Source organism: Sarcophilus harrisii, chromosome 1 (genome assembly GCF_902635505.1).
Source record: "Sarcophilus harrisii chromosome 1, mSarHar1.11, whole genome shotgun sequence".
Classification (NCBI taxonomy): Eukaryota; Metazoa; Chordata; class Mammalia; order Dasyuromorphia; family Dasyuridae; genus Sarcophilus; species Sarcophilus harrisii.
The window spans coordinates 304,044,519-304,070,279 of record NC_045426.1 but is presented as its reverse complement, the minus strand read 5'-3'; the positions used below and the strand labels follow the sequence as shown (position 1 = coordinate 304,070,279).

General features: G+C 33.2%; 1 protein-coding gene across 7 annotated transcripts in view; it reads left to right on the top strand.

Moving 5' to 3' along the window:
- Positions 1 to 25,761, top strand: part of CLEC16A (C-type lectin domain containing 16A) — a 207,565-nt gene that overhangs the window by 101,281 nt on the left and 80,523 nt on the right. For all 7 annotated transcript variants that reach the window (XM_031944600.1, XM_031944603.1, XM_031944616.1 and 4 more), the window contains one exon: positions 3,358 to 3,478. In XM_031944600.1, the coding sequence (XP_031800460.1) occupies positions 3,358 to 3,478 (121 nt within the window). The remainder of the gene's footprint in view (positions 1 to 3,357; positions 3,479 to 25,761) is intronic.

Below are 25,761 nucleotides of genomic sequence, written 5' to 3'. Positions count from 1 at the left end.
TCCCAATGGGGAACAGGAAAAAAAGGAGAAATTTGAAACTCAAAATTATAAAAACAAAGGTTAAAAATCATTTTTATATGTAATTGAGAAAAAATTTTTAAATTAATAAGCAAAAAAGATGAATATTGTATCAGGACTTTGGCATGAGTATGTGTGTGAGAGAGTTCAAGGAGAAAAGACAAAAGAACTTATCTTTGGCCATTATGAGGGAATACCTGGGTGCATAGACAGACTTCAAAGGCACATGTTGATACTGTATATTGTTGCTCATGCAAAGTTTGATCACCATTGGATTAGTCCTGCTCAGAAATGTGCTGTTTCTCTTTTCATATATATGCTTTTTTTAATATTCACAGTGCCTGGTATTCTTAAGCTTGATACTTACTTTTATGAGCTTGTATAGAAACAGGAAATGTAATGGGAGATTTTATTTTTTTTTTAATATTCCTGGAAATATTTCCCATTTGTTGTTCATAGTGAAACCAGATGTTTTACCAAAAAAGACCTGTATTTTGAGCCAAATTCAGCACACGTTTTGTATTTTGAGGTTTCACTTTTTAAAGAAATGGATTGTAATAAGACATATAGGATTCTATTTTCACATGTACAGGCCAGGATTCTGCTCAATTTTTCTTCACTTAAATATGTCCTTTTATACTTCTGGAGTATTAAACTGATGACTTGAAAATGAGACTTCTGCTTTCTGAAAATTTGGTAGTTTTTCCTCCACTACATAAATGGGCAGAACTTTTCTTTTGAAATCTTAAATAACTTGTCAGTGGCCACCCACAGTTTGTACTGTGTAACATATTAGGATAACTCTGTCAAGATCGGTCTTTACCTAGCATAAATGCATGGGTTTAATTAGAGCCTTTGCTTTAGTGGCTATTGCTTGATGGGATTATGTTTTTTTTCTGTTTCTTTATGTATTATTTATGTAGGTGCAGACATTTTAAACTTCTTAAAAAAAATAGCATTACTTAAGCCTTTCCTTAGAAGAGCTCAAAGCACAAAACTGAGTTAAGTTCCTTGAGGCTCACTTAGGAAATTAGCCAGTGGAAATTCATCTTTCTTTATACAAAAATAAAGACTTCTGGGGAAGAATCCTTTCCATTTTTTTTTTGCATAATATAATAAAAATAACATTGGACTTAGAATCAAATGATTTTATTTCATGTCCTATTCCTCTGTTAACTAGCTGATCATCTGTAGGCAAGCCATTTAACTTCCCTTAGCCTTATGTTCTTCTGTAAATTAGATGTAATAGTATTTGTGCTATCTACCTGATAGGGATTATAAGACAAGTTATATTGGTATTTAAGTAAGAACTTTTATCATTTATAATGTTAGTTAAAGTTAGTTAAAGTCTTTGAATTCCACTTAACAATCTCTCATTTTGGAGGTGATGAAACTATACAATAGACCACAGTTGTGATACAATAGTTTGAACTTAAAAATCTTTTACCAAAAAAGTTAGTGAAATGGGTTGAAATGCCCTCATATTATTCTTGATACATCTCTTATGGGGAAATAGAGACAAAATGACATTGATGAGTCCACAGATTTTTAGCATAGGAAAAGAGATAATCCACATGAAGACATTAACTATGGCCATTGACGCTAGATGACCGGTAACTGCTAGGAATTCTGATGTCAATTTGAAAAAACAGATTTCTTCCTCTTTGTATGAAAAGAGAGACACTTAGGTTTGAGTACTGCTTTGTTCTACAGAGGTAAAGATACAGCTTCACTGATATTAAAAGAATTAAAAAAATTTTTTTCCTTCACTGAAAATTTTTGTTGACAATAAAGATAGAATCTAGAGTGTGTTTTTTTTGTGGTTTTTTTTTTTTTTTTTTGAGAGAGAGAGAGAGAAAGGCCATAGCAGATGAACTCCCAAAACATTTGGTTTGTGTAAAAATTAATTACTTTCTATACAGTCAACTCCCCTATATGGATTTTCTTTATTATAGGTAGCAGATTAATTTCTGCTTTTCCTCTAATTTTGCTATCTGCTTTCCTGAAGCAGATTGCTGGTCAAATATGTTGTGATGGGATTTCCTTTCAGGTGTAGGTGGAACTTAGATGATTGCCAGAGTCATTTCCAACTGCAAATTCTGTGACTCTACTTGACCATATTAATGTTCTATAAGAGAATCATGTAAAAAATGCAAAGAAGAATAAATTAAAATCATTTAGTACCCCAAAGGAAAAGTTACTAGGGATAAAGTTTAAATCTTGCCTAAATATTTATTAGTTTTGTCTTCACTTTCTCCTACTTCAGTAGTACCATGTGTTAACTTTGGGCAATTAAAATTAAGCAGAGGATGTGAACTTGCAGGAGATGAAGTTGCAGAATGAATCAACTATTTTTAGATACAACTAATTCAGGAATTTGTTTTGCTTGACTATATATTTGTTATATAGTCTATATAGACTATATAATTTGTTAATTTTAATTAAGTTTTTAGCTTAATTAGCCAATTGATGTCTTCATTTTCTAACTTCATCATAATTTTCCCAAGTATTTCTCCCTCTCCCAGACAGCTATTCCATATAACAAATAGTATTTTTTTAAAAAGGAAAAAAATTAGCACAAGTCATTAACATATTGGAAAAAGTCCAAAAACATGTGCAAAATCTGTGCACTTCCTACTTCTACAAAAAAAGTTGGTTAGGGGTATCCTTTCATATTTCTTTCTTTGACTCCTGTTCATAGTTTTGATACATTTACTCATTTTTAAAAATTGTTATTTCCATTTGCATTGTTGTAATTCTATATATAGTTTCCTTGGCTCTGCTTATTTTACTCTGCATCAGTTCATGTGGAACATAATTACTTATAACATCTTAATATTCCATTCAGGAGCTATAATGTTTAGTCATTCCCTAATTAATGTATATGTACTCTGTTTCTAATGTTTTACTGTCACAAAAAGTGCTATTATCAGACTATATATATATATATTTTAAGCCAGTTTTATGTTTGTTTGTTTGCTTTTTTACAGTGTTTGGGGGAGGTCAGTAAAAATTTGAATTTTGTTCACTGAAAAAATAAAATATTTTTTTAAAAATACATTTGAGAGTAGGCTTATTTTTCATCCATGTTTAGCATAGATCCTGGCTTATAGTTGATGCTTTATTGATTGGTTATTTCCTTTTGCCATGAAAACCTTGGTTATCCAGGTATAATTATGCCAGAAGAATGAAGCTAAGAGATGAGTGTGCATGTGCACTTGTGTGTGTGTATGTGTTTCACTGAGTTGCATTTAGATCTTCCTGTATGATTTCTATGTGGAGTTTTATATAAATGAAATTGCAATTTTACTGTTTCTATTTTTATATGTATTTTTCTAGGCAATTCGAGTTTTCTTCATGTACCGCTCACTGTCACTGCAACTTCGAGATGAACCAGAGACTCAGTTACCACTGACAAGAGAAGAAGACTTGATAAAAACAGATGATGTCCTGGATCTGAGTAAGTAACCCTTCATTATTCATAGTAACTGTGGAGAAAGCTAACAGGATCCTTTACAGTGGCTAAACAAATTTGACTTTTGTCTTGCTAAATGACAGTTTTAGTAACCATGCTACATCTGAGTGATGTCTACTCTAATATGAAGAAAATACAATAATTTTTCTCTACTTTAAGTTCAGACTATATATGCTTTTTTTATTTTTAACCCCTTTCTATATCTGTAGAATTATGCCAATTTGTTTCTTTACTTGTTTTCAATCTCTTAATTATTTTTATTTTCTTTGCTTGCATCTGTTCTTTTTTCCCTTTCTTAGAACCTTAGACAATTTAATTCTCTTGTCTATACTACTAGTTTCCTTTACTCTGCCTTTGCCTTATTACGATTTTCATTTCTAATAGGTAACACAAGAGCATTGGATTGCTTATGTTGCTTAGTTTGATTGTGGTGAAACATTTTTTTAAAAAGTTTTTCTTGAGTTTGACCATGAATATTTTCATCAGTGAGGGGAAATTAAATGTCAGGAGACATGCTGGCAAATGCACACTTTTCTCCTCTGTCTTTATGGATAGCCAACTGAAATAAAGGTCCAAAGTATTTTACTTATCAGTTTTAATTGATTCGTTGGCTAATGGGGATCTTTTTTTTTTGGGGGGGGGGGGATTTTCCCATTTGACATAAAAGGGGTTAAGCCTGAGTAAAGTAATTCTTCCAAACAGTCTAGTGAATGAAAATTTGTTATAACAGTAAAAGCAAATCAAGGTTATGGCTAGATTCAGGTTATTGGAGAAGTTTTGTTTGATACTGTGTTCTTTTCAAATAATTCTTTGAAGTAGTTTCTTTAAACTTTTAGACCCAAGGATTTGAAAGTAAGAAGTACAAAAAGATTTCTCTTGAACATAAAATAAATATATGTTTTAGTTCTGATTCCTTATCCTTCAGTATAATTTTCAGTAAAACTGGAAAATTTTAAATCATCCCGTAGAGTATGCCCTTTCCCTCTTATGAGTTTTTTCCCATATTTTTTAAGCTTCATAGTGACCTTGGGCTGAAAATTGTGTAGAAACACAAGCTGGAAGAAATATATTAATGTTAGGATTAGATTAATAGTTTTTGTCAAAAATCCTTACACATTGCCTGATTTTCCTTCACATGTTGACTATTTTCTTTAAAGTTGAATGAGAAAAAAAGAAAAAAGAAAAAAAAATAAAGTTGAATGAGAAGCATTGTAATTTTGCCATAGTTGCCTTACTCATTTTGTCCAGACTATTTCTTAATCCCAAGAACTAAATAGTTTTGAAACGTATCATAATAGTAATAATGTGCTACTTTTATATAGAGGGGTGATGCTACTAACTTACGCAGTTTCAGTTGTTTTTCCAGTAGCAAGAATGAGTTAATTATGCCTATCTATGAATTTTTTAACTTTTCTGTCTCATGACCAGTTGCACACATTTATAAGACAACTGACAAAGTATTAGGAGTACAGTCTGTGATCATGAAACACTGAGAAACATATTTGATCATCTAAGATTCAGACCTATGCCATTGCTTTCACTGATACCATATTATTAACTAACTGAATAAACTAGTCATAGATATTTGAAAAATTATAAGTCTGCCAGGTGTTTCATAACTTTATGTAGGTGGATTTCTTGGAATTTATTGAATATGGTCACTGAAAATAACATAAGATCACACTATCATAAGATCATAGAACTAGAAGGGAACTCAAACCACTAAATTGTCTCAGATAGATCAGAATGTATGCAGTACCACTGAGGCTTACCAATTAGGCAAGAATTTGCTGAATTTGCTTTAGTTTCTCATCTGTAAAATGAGCTGGAAAGGGAAATGAAAAACCACTCCACTATCTTTCCCAAGAAAAACTCAAATGGTGTAAGGGAAGAGTTAGACATGACCGAAACAACAATAACAGCAGTATTTATTGTTATGGTCCTATATCACTATACAAAAATTCTTTACATAAAACTGATTCAGTACTTTTTCATTTCTTTTATAGTTAGCCTTGTTTAAAACAAAAAAACAACATTTTTCAGGATAGTTGTGAACAGAAGAGTAATATGAAAGACTAAAAAATTAGTGATCATTCAACATTAGTATACTAAAAAGCATATAATAATCATAGCATTTTGCAATCACAAAGAGTTTTTCATGTATTTTCTTGTTTTTAATGTGTCACATTAGGTAACTTAAGTATATTTTAATTCAAGTGGGATTTTTTGAGAATTTTTTTGGAATAAATAGTTGAATGATACAGGTCAACATTTTATCCAAATACATTATGAATTAAATGGCAATCATGCCATTCAGGTTCAAATACTTAGAGACAGAGAGTTGCTTGAGCAAAAGAAGAGTGAGCTGAGTTAATTACAATGAAATTTGAGAGGCAAGTGTCTGTGGCATTTGAAAAGCAAATGCATGTGGCCATTGTGGCTTTTGTGGGTAATATTTTCCCCATTTTGTTGTTTTCTCTTGAAAGAGAATGCAATTCAAGTTTGGTCTATTTTAAAATATATTTATTCATATGGGAAACAACATTAAAATAACAAGGTATAACAACCACTTTAATTATTCATAAACACTTAAGGTGGTTTTATTAACATGAAATTGGTCTTTTTAAGTGTTAAAGGTTTAGTGGTTTGAAACAATTGTAATAGCAGAATTTTTTAAGGAGGCCTAAATATAGCTAAAACAAATCTTTATACGCACTATACATTATTGCCATTCAGAAATTCTCCTAACATGAATATCCTAACATTTTCCATAGAATTTGAAATACAGATTGTTTTTAAAAATTGTTTTTGTTCAAATGGAACCTTATGCAAAGATTTTAAAGATCCACACATGAGGTAGGTTGTATTTTAATTTTTGTTAACTTAGCCAGTCCAATCTTAAATTTTTTTTTTTTTTGTATTATTAATGTTCTGCCAACATGCTCTTCTTTCTTCTTCCTTCTTGAAACTTGGGCTATATGTTATACTAATCAGAAAGAGGATCATATTTGAATTAAACTGCCAATTCTCCAAGGGAATGATAACATGAAATTAACATCATTTCCCCTCTGTATGAATTATACTTGTTCCCTGAGTATTTGATGAATAATCCTGCTGGCCTTTTTTCAGAAATGAAGTAGAAATACAGAGAAATGAAATTTTGTCTTATAAACTGACTGGAAATGTGATTATAATACAGTTGTCGGTTTTGTACAAGTAGATATTCTTAAAGTAAATCAAATTGTAATATTAGTTTGTACTTTTAAAGCAGGATGATGTAGTTGTTTCCTGCATATTGATTATTTGATTGGTACCTGTCTGCTACAACTTTTTTTTTTTCAGTAATGCTCATTGATGTGGTTTAATGTATATTCCTGTAATCTTTCCCCATTTTTACAAACTTACAATCATAATTGAGGTGCTTTAGAGACATGTTCTACTGAAGTAAATGGTCATTTATATATCCTTTTTTTATGTACTGGTATAAACCTAAAACATTTCTTTCAGAAAAGGCAAAAAACTCATCTTTCTATCTGACTTTCTATGTTTAGTTGGTGTTGGGAAATTTTAAAAAAGCATTTGGAAAGAGTGTTTTTTTTTTTTTAAAGTTATGCTTACTATCTATCAAAGACCATATAGTAATTTTCCCTATGGATCTGAAGAGTTTCTGTTGGTCTTAGCTGTTTAAAAAAATTGTTCAAATAGAAGTGATTTCCTAATATTAATTACTTGACTATGTTCTTTCATTCATTAATTTATGTGTTTATTGATGAATGCAATGTTTTATTTTATTTTTTGTAATAGGTAGGTAATCATATTATCTGTCTTAAAATTTTTTTTCTGTGAATTGCTATTGCCACCAAAAGCCTGAATGAGCATTTTCTGAAATGAGTAGTTTCTCCACTTAAGAGTTTTGTTCTAGTTATTACCTTTGCTCCTATCCTATTCCTGCCTTTACCCCACTTTTGTCTATCTTTTAAGAAATATCAAAGAGTTCTAAACTTGAAATATGTTAAAGCTAAAGTTATCATTTTCTCTTTGGCTTGAGTAGAAATAAAGGAAATTTGTTTTTCAAATCTGTCTTTCTGCATACACTATACTTCAGAGGATTGGCCTCAGGCTATTTACCATCTAACAAATTTATTTTATACAAAGACAACTGTTGTTTCTTAACTGTCTTTTGATGGATAAAGAAATTAAGAAGCAAGTTTTGTTACTAAGAGCATCTTAAAAACTTCAGTTAGTTTTTCCTCAATAGGAGGTTTTTAAAATGTTCCTAGTAACAAAAGCAATAAAATGTCCTCCTTACACTCTGCATTCTTCATTCTTCTAAAAGACATTTGGAAGATAAAAGCTGTTGATCATTTAACATCCTCGTCTTCATCATTACCAACAAGTATTTAGGAGGTCACATATATTATATACACAGGATTTTTATGATTAATTAAGAGTTCTTCAGCAATTAGTTTAAAACTTCAGTAATTTAGAAAGAGAATCAGTTAAGGGGAGGAGGGAGATAAGCTTATTGGATTGAGTATTATGCACTGAGAGCTAATTTTCTTTTGATTTCAGACCTTTATTAAAGGTCATGTTATCTGCAGTGTGTACAAATTCTTTAGAGATTTGTTTTGTGTATTTTGTGATTGGTCAGATATCAGGGCCAGAAACATATCCATCTTTCCTCAGAGGATTTTAAGATACCTGAGTTCTATATTAATGTGACTTGTCTGTAACATTGTTAAGAGATCACAGTATGGTGACATGGGAGCAATGAATTGAAATGGACGTGATCTCATTGAAGTATATGATGGGGAAAGTACTTTTGAAACTCTGTGTGAAGAGCACAAGATTGTAAATGAGTTAAACTGTGATGCATATTAAAATTAGATACACATATAGTAAGCCTTTACTTCTTGATTTCCCCCCATCTATCAAGTCATCTTGTCCAGTATCCTCTACTTCCCAAAAGAAATAAAAAGCCTACAGAAAATCTCTAATGCAGGCATATTTGTGGTGTCTTTGAGAGACAGTGTGGTCAAAAGTAAAAAGCCACTGATCCGGAGTTTAAGAAACCTGACCTGGAATTTAAGCTACTATTAGTAGTGACTATGTTCCCTCTCAGTCTTCAGTTCTCTTATCTAGAAAATGACAGTCTTAGAAGCCAACATTCATTAAGGTCCTACTGTGTGCACTGTAATAGGCTCTAAATTCTGAAGTTTCTTCTGGTTCTTAAACTTTAGGAAAATGGCACCTACATGGGACAGCTTAGGTGGCGCAGTGGATGGAGCACCAGCCCTAAGTTAGAAGGACCTGAGTTCAAATCTGATCTCAGACACTTAACATTTCCTAGCTGTGTGACCCTGGGCAAGTCACTTAACCCCAATTGCTTCAGCAAAAAAGAAAGAAAAAATAATTAAATCACATAAATAAATTAAATAATTAAATTAAGTGAATTGTTAATGGAAAATATTAATATTTTGAAATTACAAAAAAATACTATGCTTCTAGGACTAAAACTTCAAATACCATTATCAAAAATTAACACCAGTCATAGGAACAGCTCAATTTATCATTCAGATGTCATCAGGAAGGAGTGATTTTCTATTCTTTGAAGAGTATTAATTTTATAATTATAGTCAAAAATTCCTTACTTTAAAATTGAGATCTGCAATTCTGATGGACATGGCCATCTCCAGCAATGAGATGAACCAAATCAGTTCCATTAGAGCAGTAATGAATTGAACCAGCTATACCCAGCGAAAGAACTCTAGGAGATGACTAAGAACCATTACATAGAATTCCCAATCCCTATATTTTTGTCCGCTTGCATTTTTGATTTCCTTCACAGGCTAATAATACATTATTTCAAAGTTCAATTCTTTTTGTACAGCAAAATGACTGTTAGGCCATGTATACTTATATTGTATTTAATTTATACTTTAACATATTTAACGTGTATTGGTCAATCTGCCATCAGGGGGAGGGAATAGGGAGAAGAAGGGGAAAAATTGGAACAAAAGGTTTGGCAATTGTCAATGCTATAAAATTACCCATGCATATAACTTGTAAATAAAAAGCTATAATAAAAAAAAAAAAGAAAAAATAATTGATCTGAATGTTTTTCACATTTTGTTCAATTTTGGTTATAATTGTTCTAAATAGAACCAAATTTATTTTAAAATAGATATTTCTTCTACCATCTAACTCCTAAAAATGTTCATATAGAAAAATCTTACCTTCCTAATTTCTTCAGATTGATGCTTAAAGCTATCTTTTCATTCACCTGTTTTTCATTACCCTTACCTGACTTTCAAATGTTAAACTATGCTTTGCATTTTTCTAAAATATTTGGGACTTTCCAAAGTTCTTAGGCAGAAAAATGTATGTAATTTTAATGGCTAGTATACCCTTTAGCTGTTTTTGATGCTTATAAAGCTGTTTTCTCTCCTGTTGCAGTGAAATAGACACAGATCATAGGACCTTAGAAAAGAACTTATAGGAATTTTGAGGCCTTCGGAATGAACCTGTCATTCTTAGGACAAGGAAACTGAGATCCAGAGAGAGAAGTAATGTGTTCAAGGTTCCCCAACGTCAAACACCTATAATTGCATTTGGCAATTGAACTCCAACTAGTGCAGTTTCCAAAGCTTGTTTCCTTCTCCTCACTTCTAGCAGTCCTCACTGCTCAAGTCTTGTGTCAGAGAGCCATTATACCAATACATGTCATCTCACCTATTAGGATGTAAGCTCTTTGTCCCTTAGGCATTTCCCAGACCTGGGATATAGTCAGACTCCCTGACTATATTCCTTGCTGGCTGCTTGGAATGCTTTGCTGATGTCAACACCCTAGGGAATTGAGAGACATTGGGTATCTTCTTTTAAGTTGTTGTAATTACGTTTCTGCTTTCGTTTCTTTTGCAGTTTGCTTTCCTGCACAGTATCTTTTTCTTTTCTTTTTAAATTCCTTTTAATTTTCAAAATACATGCAAAGATAGTATTCAACATTCATCCTTGCAAAACTCGTGTTCCAAGTTTTTTTCCTTCCCTTCCCCTAGACAGCAAGCAGTCCAATATACGTTAAACATGCTGCACAGTATCTTTGTATTTCATAGTGTCTTCTCATTGCATTATAACTCCAGCTCCTAACATAGTATATGGCACATTGTAGGCATTTAACAGATGTTTGTTGATTAATTGTGTTTATGCAGTACTATATAGTCAGTAGTGTTAAAGTAAATAGTGAATGTTCTTAACTTTGAGAGGAGCTCTTCAAATACAAACAGAAGAACAGGTTTTCTGTTAGGCTACACAATCTGACCTAATTGTTAGCTTGTCTAGGCTATCCCCCCCTAAATTAGATGGCTCACGTTATAATTAAGTTTTGGAAGTTATTCCCTCTCTTTCTTATTTTCTCCATACTTTCCATATTCAGACTAGAGCTAAACTGTTTCCTTTATCTTTCTTTATTTTTGGAGACACAAGGCCCTTTTCTCTCTGATCTTTATAGCCGTCACTAGTACTTATAGCAAAAGCTCCCAGACCTTAACTCAATGACATTCCTCAATTTTTCCTTGAGAAGCTTCTTCATTGGACATAGTGTACTTTTAATCTAACATAACAGTACTAACTGGACTGTGGTACTGTAGAAAGAGCAGTGGATTGGGCTCAAAGGAACTAATTTTCTTTCCAAATTTTGCCACTTTCTACTCTACCTCTGTGACTTTTCAGTAAGGTCTCTCAGAGACTGTCAAATAAGTAAATTGGATTGGGTACTCTCTAAGGTTCCTTACAGTTACAAGTCTATGATCTGGTGGTAAACCCTTTACCTCTCATAATCTCTCTTTATCATTAATGTTTACTTCCAAAGCCATATAGTCTCTCAGTTATTTCTACTTTATTCTGTTCTAAAATCCTCAAGCATCCTTTGCAGTGGCTCCCTCACCAGCTCCATCTCATTCATGCTGGGGCTTCTAACATCCTTCCTAAAACATCACCACTAGTACTCTCTCTGAAAGTCATCTTTCCAACCCTTCCTTCTCAAGCATTGTCTCTTTTCAAACAACATTAGCATAGAGCAGTAGTGCACTGTTATCTAGTTACACTTCTCAGTTCATATGACTTCTGTCAGAATAGAGATACTTTATTTTTTTTAATAAGTTTTTATTTACGAGTTATATGGATGGGTAATTTTACAGCATTGACAATTGCTAAACCTTTTGTTCCAATTTTTCCCCTCCTTCCCCCTACCCCTACCCTAGATGGCAGGATGACCAATACATGTTAAATATATTAAAGTATAAATTAAATACAAAATAAATATACATGTCCAAACAGTTATTTTGCTGTACAAAAAGAATTGGACTCTGAGATATTGTACAATTAGCCTGGAATTTAAAAAAAAAATGCAGATAGGCAAAAATACAGGGATTGGGAATTCAATGTATGGTTCTTAGTCATCTCCCAGAGTTCTTTCGCTGGGTGTAGCTGGTTCAAGAATAGAGATACTTTAAAATTCACAAGTAATTTTGAAAAGGAAAGTTTTTATTAAGACTAAGTTGAACTATGGACTTAGGAAAAGAGAGAAAGAGTTATTGGTGTTAAATAGCCCTTTTTTAGTGGTTCTTTTTTATAAAAGTTATATTTTCAAAATTTTTCCTTGAAGCAGTTTTTTTGATATTATGAGAAAAATATATCTTGCTCAGGGCTTTAAAAATATGTGCCTGCAGATGTTTCATTCAGTTTTTTGAGATCAATGCAAAAACCCCAGAGTAAACCTCAATACAGTTGGTGTGAATGTGTGTAATGGGAAATCAGAGTGACTCAACTCTACCTATATACAATTACTAAAATATTCAGGGGTAAAAAATTTGGAACTTCTCTGTGGGGTACCCCATTTTCACTTCCCCCAGAACACTCAAGTCTGTTCTTTCAGTTTTGTAGCTATAAAAAAGCTTTCAATTGAAAATAGATGGTTCTCTTTGAAAATCACCTTCACCAAATTACTTCACTAGAGTTAAAAATGAAAGTGGAGGCACTCATTGGTTCTCATCATCACTGTAGTGTGTGTGGTATTTAAATAATCTATTTTTTCATATACCCAGTTGTACAGAAATGGGAAGTCTCACCATCTATACTTTTTTCTTTAGCTGAAAGGGAAAATAAGCCTTCATTCAAGCCTTCATTCTTTACTATGACTTTTCTTGCTTTGAAGTTTGGATTAAATAATAGTTTCTGTTACAGATTTTTTTTAATAATACTAATTTTTATTTTCTGGAGGTTTATATTTTGTTATTCAAAATTCTTTGATGTACTGAATTTTGCATTTGAATTAAATCTGGTGGGTCTTATTTACTTAGAATTTTCCATTTACGATATCCTCTTTCATTCTGATAATTTGATTTGTCACTTGATATTATTTAAGAAACTTAGAATCTTTCTGATATAAACATGCATCCCAATTTAAATCTAAGTATCTAAAACCCTAGTACCATCATTCCTTTGGAAAATAGTTTCTAGACAATACAGGATAGAACCTGTTGAACCAAAGAAGTTTACAATACAGTTCTCATCAGTTTTTGTCCAGCTCTAAAATAAACAGATATTTTTAAAGCATCTGCTGTGCTATAGAAAGACAAGTAAAACAGACTCTGCCCTTGAGGAACATACAGTTTAAGAGGAGAGAGAAGATGTACATATGTAAATATTTATAAGATACTATATAAAGTAAGTACATGATAATCTTAGAGGGGAAGGCACCAGCATCTGGGAGGAACTAGGAAAGTCTTCTAACAGATGATAGCATTTGAACTGAATCGTGAGGGAACTAAGGTTACTTAGAGGCTGAAGGAAAAGTTGAAGAAGAAAGAGCATCCTAGGCAAGAGAGACAACTTGTGAAAAGGCACAGAACCAGGAAATGGGAGGTCAGGAGTCAACTAACTACATGTAGGCTCAGTAGAACAGAGGGAAGTAATGTATAAGGATGAAAACTAGGAAAAAGTCAGATTGTGAAGAATTGTAAATGAAAAACAGGAGTTTATATTTTGGCTCTGGAGAAGACAGGAAATCATGAGAGTTAGGGGATTAACATGGTCATACTTAGGAAAATTACTTTGGTGATCATGTGAAAAATGGTTTGGGGGGGTGGGGTTAGGGTTAGGCCAATTAAGAGACTAATGCAAGAACTCAACAGATGTGATGATGAGGGTAACCGCTGAATTCTCTAATGAAGTTGAACAAACAGTATAGTGTATTGGAAGGAACACTGGTCTGGGTGTTAGAACACCCAGGTTGAATGCCATTTCTGACTTGGTAATTGCTCTGTGTCTTAAGCTCCTTTACCTGATAAAAGAGGATGATAATAATATTCACATTATTTGTGAGTGTTTGTTATTGGAAAAGTCAGCTGGCATTTATTAAGCCCCTATTATGTGTAAGACACTGCTCTGTGATGGGAATACAACAAAGAAACGAAAAGAAAAAAAAGTTGTTCTTGCCCTCAAGTAGCTCACGTTTGGATGGAGACAACAGGCAAGGTATTGTGTACAAACTAGATCTATTAAGGGCAAATTGGGAATAATCGCAGAGGACAATCTCTAGCAATAAATAAGACTAGGAGAAGCTTCTTGCAGAAGATGGGACTTTATCTGGGATTTGAAGAAAGCCAAAGAAGTCAGAAGGCTGTGATGAGAAGAATTGCATGGGCACAACAAGAGAAAATGCTTTGTCAAGAGACCAAATCCTGCGTGGGAAGAACAATAAGGAGGCCGTGTCCCTGTAGTGAATGGAGGAATGTAAGATATAAGAAGACTAGAAAGATAGGAAGGGGGCCAGGTTATGAAGGACTTTGAAAGACAAAGGACTTTGTATTTATTCCCAGAAGTATTAGAAAAGCACTAGAATTTATTCACTGGATCAGGGATGATGTGGTCACGTCTAATTTTTAGGAAAATCATGCTCACAACTGGTTGGATGTATTGGAGTGGTGAATTATGATTTTTGCTATCATATATTATTATTGTTATTTTTTTTATATTATTTACCATGACAGAACAGAAAATAAAATGTTAAACTGTCTCATTAACTGAGAGATGGAAGGGGCAGGACAAGAATTTATTAAGCATCTGCTATATACCAAACACTGTTAAGCTCTTTGTTGTTAAGAGAAAGATACCAATACTAGTGTTTCTATGTCAAGAAAAGAGAGGAAAAAATTGTCATTTTATTCTAAAGAACAGGAAGATTTAAATTTAGATCTTAATTTTAATATTAAATTAAGAGTTTTCTCTATTAACTAACTCCAGTATTTATTAGTTATACTATAACAAATCATCCTAAGGTCCACAAAGACAGACTTGGAATTATATATAATTTTTTGAGATATTTATGTAGCAGTCACTCAAGGTTATCATAGTAAGCTTACTCTGGCATATATATTTTAATTCTCACATTTTCTTCTACATTTCAGTTTAGTCTGCCTTTGCGAGTCAGAAGTTGGTCCACTAGTAAGACTTATTTGGAGGACTAATATCAGAGTCTTTTAAAAATAATTTTTAATTATCAATTTAATTCTGGGGGAGGATATTTTTAAACTTAAAAAAAAAGTCACCTATGTACAACTCTCTGGTAAATATATTATCACTGTCCCTTTGAGAAGTCTCTTGAAAGTCAGTACTAGTTTATATGTCTTTTAGATTCTGGAATGAAAAGCAAAGCTGATCTGAAAAGATGATTGATTTGGAAAAAATAACTTTTTATCAATTTTGATATCATGAAAAGTTTAGTGCCAGATTTTTTTCTTTATTATGAGTGAGAGGTCATTTGCTGTTTTATCCCTCTCCTGTTTTTAGTAGTCTCTGCATTTGCAATTACTTTCATTGAAATTGACATTAGAAACTTTGATTTAGGTTGAGGAAAGGGAAAAAAAATCCTTCTAGATCCTCTTCCCTATGGTACTTCCTTATTATCTAAAATGATTTATCAGATGCCTTAGTACATTTTCATTTTAAGATTGATAAAATGTGAGTGTGGTAATAATAAAATATATATAAAAATGTACATTTCATGATAGAATTTCATTTATATTATATGCTACAGCTTGTTCAGTCATTCTCCACATGTCCTCAATTTCCAATTCTTTGTCACTACAGAGTAGCTACAAATATTTTTGCATGTATAAACAAATATTTCTTAAACTTTGTCTGCTTGTGACCCCCTTTTTTTAAAAAAATTATTATATCTTTTTGTTTACAAAACATATCTAAGGGTAATTTTTTTCAACATTGACCTCGCAAAACCTTCTGTTCCAAATTTTCCCCTCCATCCCCCACCTCTTCCCCTATATGGCAATAGTCCAATACATGTTAAATATGTTAAATTATATGTTAAATCCAATATATGTATACATATTTATAAGTTATCGTGCTGCACAAGAAAAATCAGATTTAGAAAGAAAAAAACCTGAGAAGGAAAATGCAAGCAAACAATAACAGAAAGAAGGAAAATGCTATGTTGTGGTCCATACTCAGTTCCCATAGTCCTCTCTCTGCATATAAATGGCTCTCTTCATTACTGGACAGTTGGAACTGGTTTGAATCATCTCATTGTTGAAGAGAGCCTCATCAATCAGAATTGATCATCATATAGTTGTCTTGTTGTATAATGATCTCCTGGTTCTGTTCATTTCGCTTAGCATCAGTTCATGTAAGTCTCTCCAAGCCTTTCTGAAATCATCCTGGTGGTCATTACTTACAGAACAATAATATTCTATAACATTCATATACCACAGTTTACTCAGCTGTTCTCCAATTGATGGGCATCCACTCAGTTTCCAGTTTTTAGCCACTACAAAAAAGGCTACCACAAACATTTTTGCACATCTGGGTCCCTTTCCCTACTTTAAGATCCCTTTAGGATATAAGCCCAGTAGTAATACTACTGTTGTGACCCGTTTTATCTGAGAAAATTTTTTACATGACCCCAGGTGTATGGGTATATAAAAGTTGCACAAATCAAACATTTGCTGGTTTTAAAATAATCCTTTAGTATATACATAATTTTACCATTTATAAAAGATGAAAGCAAATTTACATACTATTGAAATGGATATGCTTATTTATTTTTACAGAAAGAGTTAAATCTTGATGCAATATTTAATACTTTTTACTGTTATCAAATTTTTGTGACCCCTACATTCAGTTATGCAACCCCATATGGGATCATGATCCATAGTTTAAGAAGTTTTTTTAAAGATCCTTTTCCTTTTTAAAAATCTTTTTGGGATACAGAACTAATAGTTGTATTGCTGAGTAAAGGGTATTTATTTACCTTCACTTTTAAAGACCTAACAGCCTGCCTTGGACTTTTCTTTTTATATCTTTTCTTTTATTCCCCTCTTCTACATTTTGTAGCCCAGCCAAATTGATCTTGTTTTTGGTTGTCATAATAGACATTCCCTCTCCTATTTCTTAGACTTTGCACACAGGCCATGTCTTGTGCTTGAAATTCAATCTTTCTCTATCTCTGAATTGTAAAGTCCCTCTTCCTGTAAGAAGCAGTTCAAACTCCTTATTCTGCATGAAGTCTTGCCTAATCCCCAAAATTGCAATTGCCTTCTCTCCCAAATTATCATATTTTTAACTATTTTTTATGCATTTTTGTTGAACCAGTTAATGCTCATTAACTGTATATATCTCCCTCTCTTTTTTTTATCTTTCCAATTAGAATGTAATCTTCTTGCAGATAGAGGTTGTTTTATTCTTTACACTTGCATCCACAGAATATGAATACTGTGCCTGGCCCACTTGAATTCTGAAGCCTGAATTTTTTTTCATTATTTGTGTGTGTGTGTGTGTGTGTGTGTGTGTGTGTGTGTTTTGTTATCTTAGACTTCTAGTCTGGGGAAGGGTGGAGCAAGAGTTAAGGCTACCCTCTATCTAGTTCTTGGTAACCTCACTTTTTGACCTTCATTAAATTTCTTCATCTCTGTTTCAGTTTATATAATTTGGTGCTTGTGTACATTTGAGTTCCACGTTTGTGGTTAACTGTTGATGAGGGAGTTCCTGTTCCTAAATGATCTTCTTACTGACTACTAAAGTAGGAGCCCAGTATCCAGATAGAAATCTAGAAAGTGGAGATAAGGAAGAAATAAATAAAGAATTTCTCTTGGAACTTCAGAAATTAGTACTACCACAGAGAACTTTATATCAAAATGGAGTTTTTGTTCAATTAAATTATAGTAGTTGAAGAAATGATAGGAACAAGAGACTTATATAATCCATATAAATTGGGAGAGCAGAAGGTCTAGTATATTACATGCTGTTTGACATCCTCATTGTGGCATTCGGGTAATTGGGTTTTTGGAAGGCAATGCTAGTCCTGCCAAAAAACTTTGAGGATAGTATCCACAATATGCTGTTTTTTGAGCATCAATTGAATTAAGTGCATCAATAGTAGACTAATAGTCTACTATTAGTATATATTAGACTGATCTGTTGGTAATTAATTCTCTGAACTTATTAATAACTATGGCCATGCATTGTCCCCTACTGTCTGTAAAGTCAAGTACTGTACAAACTCATCAGCCCTTCACAGGCTAACTCCTGGTTGACTTATTTCCTATTACTTTCTATGGTGATAGTCCAAATTTTCTCTCTTTAAGTTTCCCATATCATCTCCTACTTACTTCTTTCTAGTCAAGGACCTTTCCTTTACATTATTTATATTAAGAAAATAGAAGTCATTTTGACCTTCCTCTTTTTTATCACTCCTTACTGCAAAATCTCTCCTCAGCATTAACCATGCTCTTCTCATTTGTTCCAACTTCTGCTAAAGGAATAGGTCTTCTCTTTGTAAAAGCTAAACCTTACATTTGTATTTCTTATTTTGTCCCCTCCCATCTCCTCCAAAATCTTACCCTTGGATTAATACCTTGCTTCCTGTCATCTTCTTTCTCCTCTTCCACTTTGGTCTCCCCTGCCATCTACACACATATCCTAGTCTCTTCACCTTTAAAACAAAAAAGAATGAAAAAACTTTTTATTTGTCCCTATTATTCTCTTAAGCTGTCATCTTAATATGTTTTCTCCCTTTCATAGCTAAATTAGTAAAGACCATTTATACTCATTACTATCATTGGATCACTTCCCACTTATTTTTCAGGTTCCATAAGAATCTGACTTTGAGAGCCTGTCATTTGACTGGACTGTTCACTCCAGGATTACTAATAATCACTTTACTGTTAAATCCTATAACTTTTTCTTAGTACTACTTGACCAGTCTGCAAGTTTTTTACACTACTCCCCAAATCCTCTTTCTGGATGGATACTGCCTCCCTCTTTGATTTCTATAATAATGTTCTCTTGATTCCCATCCCAGGAATCTGGCATTTTCAGTCTCCTTTGTTAGGTCATCATTATCCTCCCACCCATTAAGTGCAGGTGTTCCCCACATGGCCCTATTTTGGACTGTTTTCTCTGCTTTTTCCAGTGATCTCATTAGCTCTCATGGATTCAGTTATCTCTATGCAGATTACTTCTAAATTTATATGTTCAAATCTAATCTCTTTCCTGAATTCCAGGCTTATATTAACTATTGCTTGATCTTCATTTCTACTTAGTTATCCCATAGACATTTCAAATTCAACAATTCCACAATCAAACTTTCTCTTCCCTATTCTCCCCCCACACCCCCCAAATATCATTCCTCCAAATTTCCCAGTTTAGGTTGACAGTACTGTCACCCTTTGAGGTACCTAGGTTTTCAACTTTAGAATCATCCATAATTCTTCCCTTGTCTTGTTTTCTCTTTCCCATATCCAGTTAGTTCTCAAGTCTTATTGGTCTTGCCCTCACGATATTTTTTGCATCTAACCCTTTCTTTCCTATAGTCTATACCTTAGTAAATGTCTCATCAACTTTCCTGGACTAATGTAGTAATCTCATAAATGTTCGTTTTACCTCAAGGTTTTTCCCTAAATACATTTTTAATATAACTGCCAGATTGTTATTTCTGAATACACATCTTACTATGTCACTTCACTCCTCAAAAAATTTCAGTTCCTCTCTATTGCTTTTAGGATGAAATATAAACTCAACTTTATCTTTAAAAAAAAAAAAATCTTATTTTCTCTCCCACACCCATCTCATTGAGGAAAGAAAAAAAAAGCAAAAGGCTTTTTAAAAATATCCATAGTGGTGCAGCTGGATGGCATAGTGTAATACCAGCCCTGAAGTCAGGAGGATTTGAGTTTAAATCCAGCCTCAGACAATACTTCCTAGTTGTGTGACCTTGGACAAGTCACTGAACCCCAATTGCCACAGCAAAATGTGTGTGGGGTGTGTTGTGTGGGTGTGGATGTGTATGTAAAACCTCCATAGTTAAACAAAACAATAAAAATAAATTTCCCTTGTTGACTGTGCACAAAAAATATACAACTCATTCTGCCCTCTATCTCTTCCTTCCTTCCTTCCTTCCTTCCTTCCACTATCCAGAAGCAGGTAGCAAGTATCATCCTGAGTCCTTTTTTTTTTTCCTTTTAAACTTCTCTTCAAGACCAATCCTTGCTTGGGACTAATTCCTCCCTTATTCTACTCACACTTTTAAAGAGATCATTACCTTTTTCCTCCTGTTTCCCTGTTGTATGAAATGTATTTCTGTACCCAACCTGTGTGTGTGTGTGTGTGTGTGTATGTGTGTGTGTGTGTTTCAGGTTTTGCTTATAGATATTTTGAAATCACTCTCTTCTGGGTTTTGTGTCTTGAGTATCCCTGTCATAAAACTACCTTTTCATGTTAGTATTCTTTTTTTTTGTTTACTCATTTTTCCAGTCTACTTCCAGATTTTCATATTTATGAATGAGATCTGTACACTTCTGGAATAAATGTTTCTTTTTATTTTGTCTTTTTTTTTTTTTTAATAATGACTTTATCTTCCAAATACATGCAATGATAATTTTCAACATTTACCCTTGCAAAACTTGGTGTTCCAAATTTTTCTCCCTCCTTTCCTTCCATTCTCTGCCATTCTCTCCCCTAGACAGCAAACAATCCAATTTAAGTTAAATATGTGCAATGCTTCTAAACATATTTCCACATTTATCATGCTACACAAGAAAAATAAGATTAAAAAGGAAAAAAATGAAAAAAAAAGCAAGAAAACAACAACAAAAGGTGAAAATACTGTGTGGTGATCCACCTTCAGCCTCCACAGTTCTCTCTCTGGGTACAGATGGCTTTCTGCATCACAAGTCTATTGGAACTGGCCTGAATCACCTTATTCTTGAAAAAAAGCCAAGTCTACCAGAATTGATCATCACACAATCTTTTGCTGCTGTGTACAATGTTCTCTTGGTTCTACTCACTTCACTTAGCATTTCCGTTCATGTAAGTGTCTCCAGGCCTTTCTGAAATCATCCTGCTGATTGTTTCTTATAAAATAATTCTTATATAGTTCTTATAGAACAGTAATATTCCATAACATTCCCCAGCTGATGGGCATCCACTCAAATTCCAGTGGAATAAATGTCTTGACTGGCTTTTGGGGGATATAGAGTGTTGTGATCTAGAATCTCAGACTCCTCAGACTGGGGACTACAAGTTTTCAGTGGTCCCAAAGTATTATGATTTAGGACAAAGTCTGATTGCTCCCCTCTTGTTTGAGCTCTTCAATTACCTGCCTTATATTTAGGTCTCATCAATATGTCTTTGGTTTCGTTTCAATAGTCTGCTATTGAATTTAATCACAATTAGACAGTTGGAAAACTCTCCTGCTTCAGTGACCAAATTTTAGACTCACCTTTGACCTAGGATTCTTCTTCTTGTTATTCCTCAGGATGTTTCAGACTAGGCTAGAGCTCAAAAATGAGACCTCATTCTACTACTGATTTGCTTTTTAACTCAGAATACAGCCAGGGGCTCTTGACTGCTCTTCTCCTTCCAGACACAGTTCTTCCCTGTATCTGTGGCATGCATCTGGAGGGGGAAGGATAGAACTGATGGTTGACCTTTGTTCCTGGATCCCGAAGGTCTAGTCCTTCTGTACTGGATCACAGGTTTCTTCTTGCCCTGGTATGTAACTCTTTCCTGAACTAATATGTTCCATATAGTAGTTACTGGCTGGGTCCCTACCCAGGGGGCACAAATCTCTCTTTGTCTTCCTATGCTATCCTAGCCTGAAAAAAATGACTCGATTTTCTTTTTTTTTTCTTGCATGGTCCCATCAGGACTTAACCTGATGGATTTTCCCTATCTGTGGCAAGAAGCTGGTGGTGGGGAGCTCAGTTGTACCTTGTTTTAACATTTTTCCATGTTAGCTCCAACAAAATTCAGCCTGTCCTTTAAAGTCAAAGGAAGAGACCTGGAAGGGACTTCAGAAGCCATCCAGTCCAATTTGTTCATTCCATTCCTTGATTTAACATCCCATCTCCTGCCTATTTGCCTTTATGTAGGTTGTTTTACATGTTTGTCCTCACATCTGCCTCTTAGAATTACTATTATTTTTGTGGCTCAACTCAGATGCCAGTTCCCTTGGGGAGTACTGCTTCACTGCAAAAGATGGACATAGTGAATGATGGCCAAAAAATGTATTGAGAAGCATGGCTCAAAATGAAAGAAGTAATAACCTTTTAAACTCTATAAAAGCTAGATGATATTATTATATTATTAGATATTTATCTAGTATCATGAATTCTAAGACAACATTAGCAACTTCTGATTCACATTCCTAATTTCTTATTTGTGTAAAATTTTTAGGACAATAATCCAATAAAGTCATCATTGCTGAAGAAATGAGAGAGAATTATCAATAGTGTCATCCTATAATGTATCTAAAAAGGGTAGAGAATTCAATGTCTCTGATACTTCTTTTTGGTTTATTGATTATAAAAAAAGTAACTTTTTATTTGACAGAGTAAAATGATACTTTAAAAGTTTCTTCCTTCAGCAAGATAGCTTCCATTCATTTTTCAAAATCATCCAGATTTCCTTTAAAAATGTAACTTCAGCATTACTACTTAAAAGGGAAATATTTGTTGTACAAAAATATTTTTTATGATGGGAAAGAATTGGAAATTAAGAAAATACTTATCAAGTTGAGAATGGCTAAACAAATTGTAGTATATGATTGTAATGGAATACTATTCTGCTATAAGAAATGATGAGCAGGCAGATTTCAGATAAAAATAGTTCCTAGACTTAAATGAACTGTTGCAGAATAAAGGGAACAGAACCAGGAAAACATTGTACACAGTAATAGCAATATTGTATAATAATCAACTGTGAATGCCTTTGCTATTTTCAGCAAAACAATGACCCAAGACAGAACCAAAGTAACCATGATGAAAAATGTTCTCCATATTTAGAAAAAGAATGGATGATACCTGAATGCAGGTTGAAGCATACTATTTTTCTATTTTTCACTTTTCCTTCTTTTTTTTCTCCCTTTCCCCTCTCTTTTTTTTCTCCCTTTCCCCTCTCTCTCTCTCTCCCTCTCCCCCCCCCCCTCTCTTTCCTTTTTTCTTATTTTTTCCTACTTATTTGTTTTCTTCCACAAAATGACTACTGTGGACATATATCTTACATGATTATACACGTATAGCCTATATCAGATTGTTTGCCTTCTCAATATGAGGAGAAGGGAGGCAATGAGAGAAAAAATTTAGAACTCAAAATTTGAAAAAAGTGAATATTAATAATTGTTTTTTACATGTAATTAGGAGAAAATATTATTTAAAAAAGAAAGAAAAACTTAACAGCCGAAATTCTAGCTTGCCCTCTGAGACATAAAACAGGCAAACATATGTGCATTGAAAAGGTCATGAAGAATAAACAGTAAAGCATTCAGAACAAAGAGGAATTCCCTAATGATGGTGAAGTATTCAAGTTGCTCCTATTTGTAGAGGACATTGTGCTTATTCTTAAACCATAGAATATTTAAAAACTTCCTAAATGAGACATACAGTCACTCAAAAGAGTTCAGCTTTGAGGATGCATATACCTAAATAGAACATTTTTAAGCATTTACTATCTATTAGACACTGAATTAAATGCTGAGAATGTGAAATACAAAATAAAGAAAGATAATCCCTTCTCTTATTCTAGTGGGGACAGGTATAACATACAAAGCAGAAGTCTGGGAAAGGTGAAAAATTGCTTTGAGGAGTGATGAACTGAGCCAGATTTGAAGTGAGCATGGATGCTCTCTAAGTAAAGGTTCTAGGAAAGAACTCAAATGTTTATTGTGTCAATCGGAAATATCAAACCAAATTAAATTGTAATTAGTAAATGTATAACAAAATAAATAAAAATAAAATAGATACAATTTTGTTAACATGTTATTTTCTAAGTTAAGATTCAGCCAGCCAAAACATCCCCTTTTCCATTTAATTTTGACACCAGTGATTTGATTGATATGTAGACAATTCCGAGGTTTGGTTCATCATTGCATAAATCTTATTCTTTTACTGTTACTAGATAGTGAACTTGGCTAAAATATTAAGAAATAGAGAAAGTTGGCTAGATTGCCATTTGAAAATTTCAGAAGGCTTTTAATAACTCCACAAATCTCACCGAAATAAAAAACAATATTTTAACAGTCCTTTTCTTCTGGTGATATGAGCAAATTCATGAATTATCTCTGCCTTTGAAGATTAAAATTGCAAATCACTTAAAAGACACGTAGTATATGATAGACAATAAGTAGTTGCTCAGGAGTAGTGGTCCAAGAGATATCATCAGCAAAGTATATGACTAGAATAAAAAGTGAACAGATCCTGTAGTGAGGATGAGTGATAACTGATAGCCTTTGAATTTCATTAGAGTAAAAGCGGCAAAAAAAAAGCCCCTCACCATGCTGGGTGAACTCGACTTACACAACTGGAGTTATAACATATTTCAGTAAAATCATGGCACTATTAAATTATTAGAATTTTATTTTCCCTCTTAGAGAAATAGATTTGGTTCTGTGACATTGTCTATGTTTGTGCACCTCAAACCAATTTATGATGCAAAATTATTTATATTACAACACTTTGGACTAAAGCTTACACACATCAATTATCATCAACTAGATTTTAAATATTTAGTAAAGTTGTGTAGTCCAACAATGATTCCATTCTTTTCAAGAAAAAAATAACTGGTGATCTCCTTTGTGATTTTTGTGATTCAGCTAGTTACACATAGATTATAGCAGCTTACCTGTAGTTTTCAAGTATTATTACTAAACTCAAACTCCCTGGGGTGGGGGGAGGGAGGAGGGATCAATATTTGTTTCTTTTGCCTTTTTTTCTAGAAAAGAATATTTAGATTAGAATATTTTCAGAAAAAAAGTTAATCCTACCAAAATGTTAAAATAATTAGCTTATAAATATGCTAAGCCACATATGGTAAGCTAGCTAATTCAATGGAGAGAGCACTGGGCCTAGAGTCAGACCTGTATTCAAATTTGAACTTAGATACTCACTCACTAGCTGTGTGAGTCTGGACAAGTCTGTTTGTCTTAGTTTCCTCCTCTCTAAATTGGGGATAATGATAGCACTTATTTTGCTGTTGTTTGAGAATCAAATATAGTAATAATTATAATAACTTAGTACAGCATGTGGCACATAGTAGGTTGTATAATTATTGTAAAAGTGCTATATAAATGTTAGTTGTGATGATGATGAGCTTCAAATCCAAAACAATAATTGAGCCTCAAATGAAAGCAACTGCTAGGAAATAAATAAACTAATAAAAATGAGAAACCACTTGATTTAGTTTAGATTCAGAGTCTTTTACAACTAGAAGAGACTTTAAAAAAACATCTTGCTTAAATCTTTCATGTTGCAGATGAGGAAACATCAAAAGTGATTAAGAGTCAAAGTCATTCAAACACTTGTACTTCGAAGTAGTTTATTGCTATCAGAATTTTAGTAAGGATGGAGAAATTGAGAGTTGGATAGGTTCAAAGAATATGGATTACAACATTCTGTAGTATATCGTTAACCTTGAAGGCCACTTGGAAACTTCATACTTTTAAAGGGTGGCCACATAGAATATATTGCAGCTGTGCCTCTCACTCTGAAGAGGCCACTTCTTAACTTTGATATAATTCAGAGTGTCAGTGAAGGTCTCTGGAACTTAATGATCTCAAGAATCTATTTCTTTAAAGAGCTGGTCACACATTTCACTCTATCAAATTCAGTGTCTGCTAGAATAATTATTTATTCTAGCAAACTATAAGTGAAATAACATCTTTCAACCAAAGGGTTTCTTCTCTGAAACTGCCTCTATGGGCC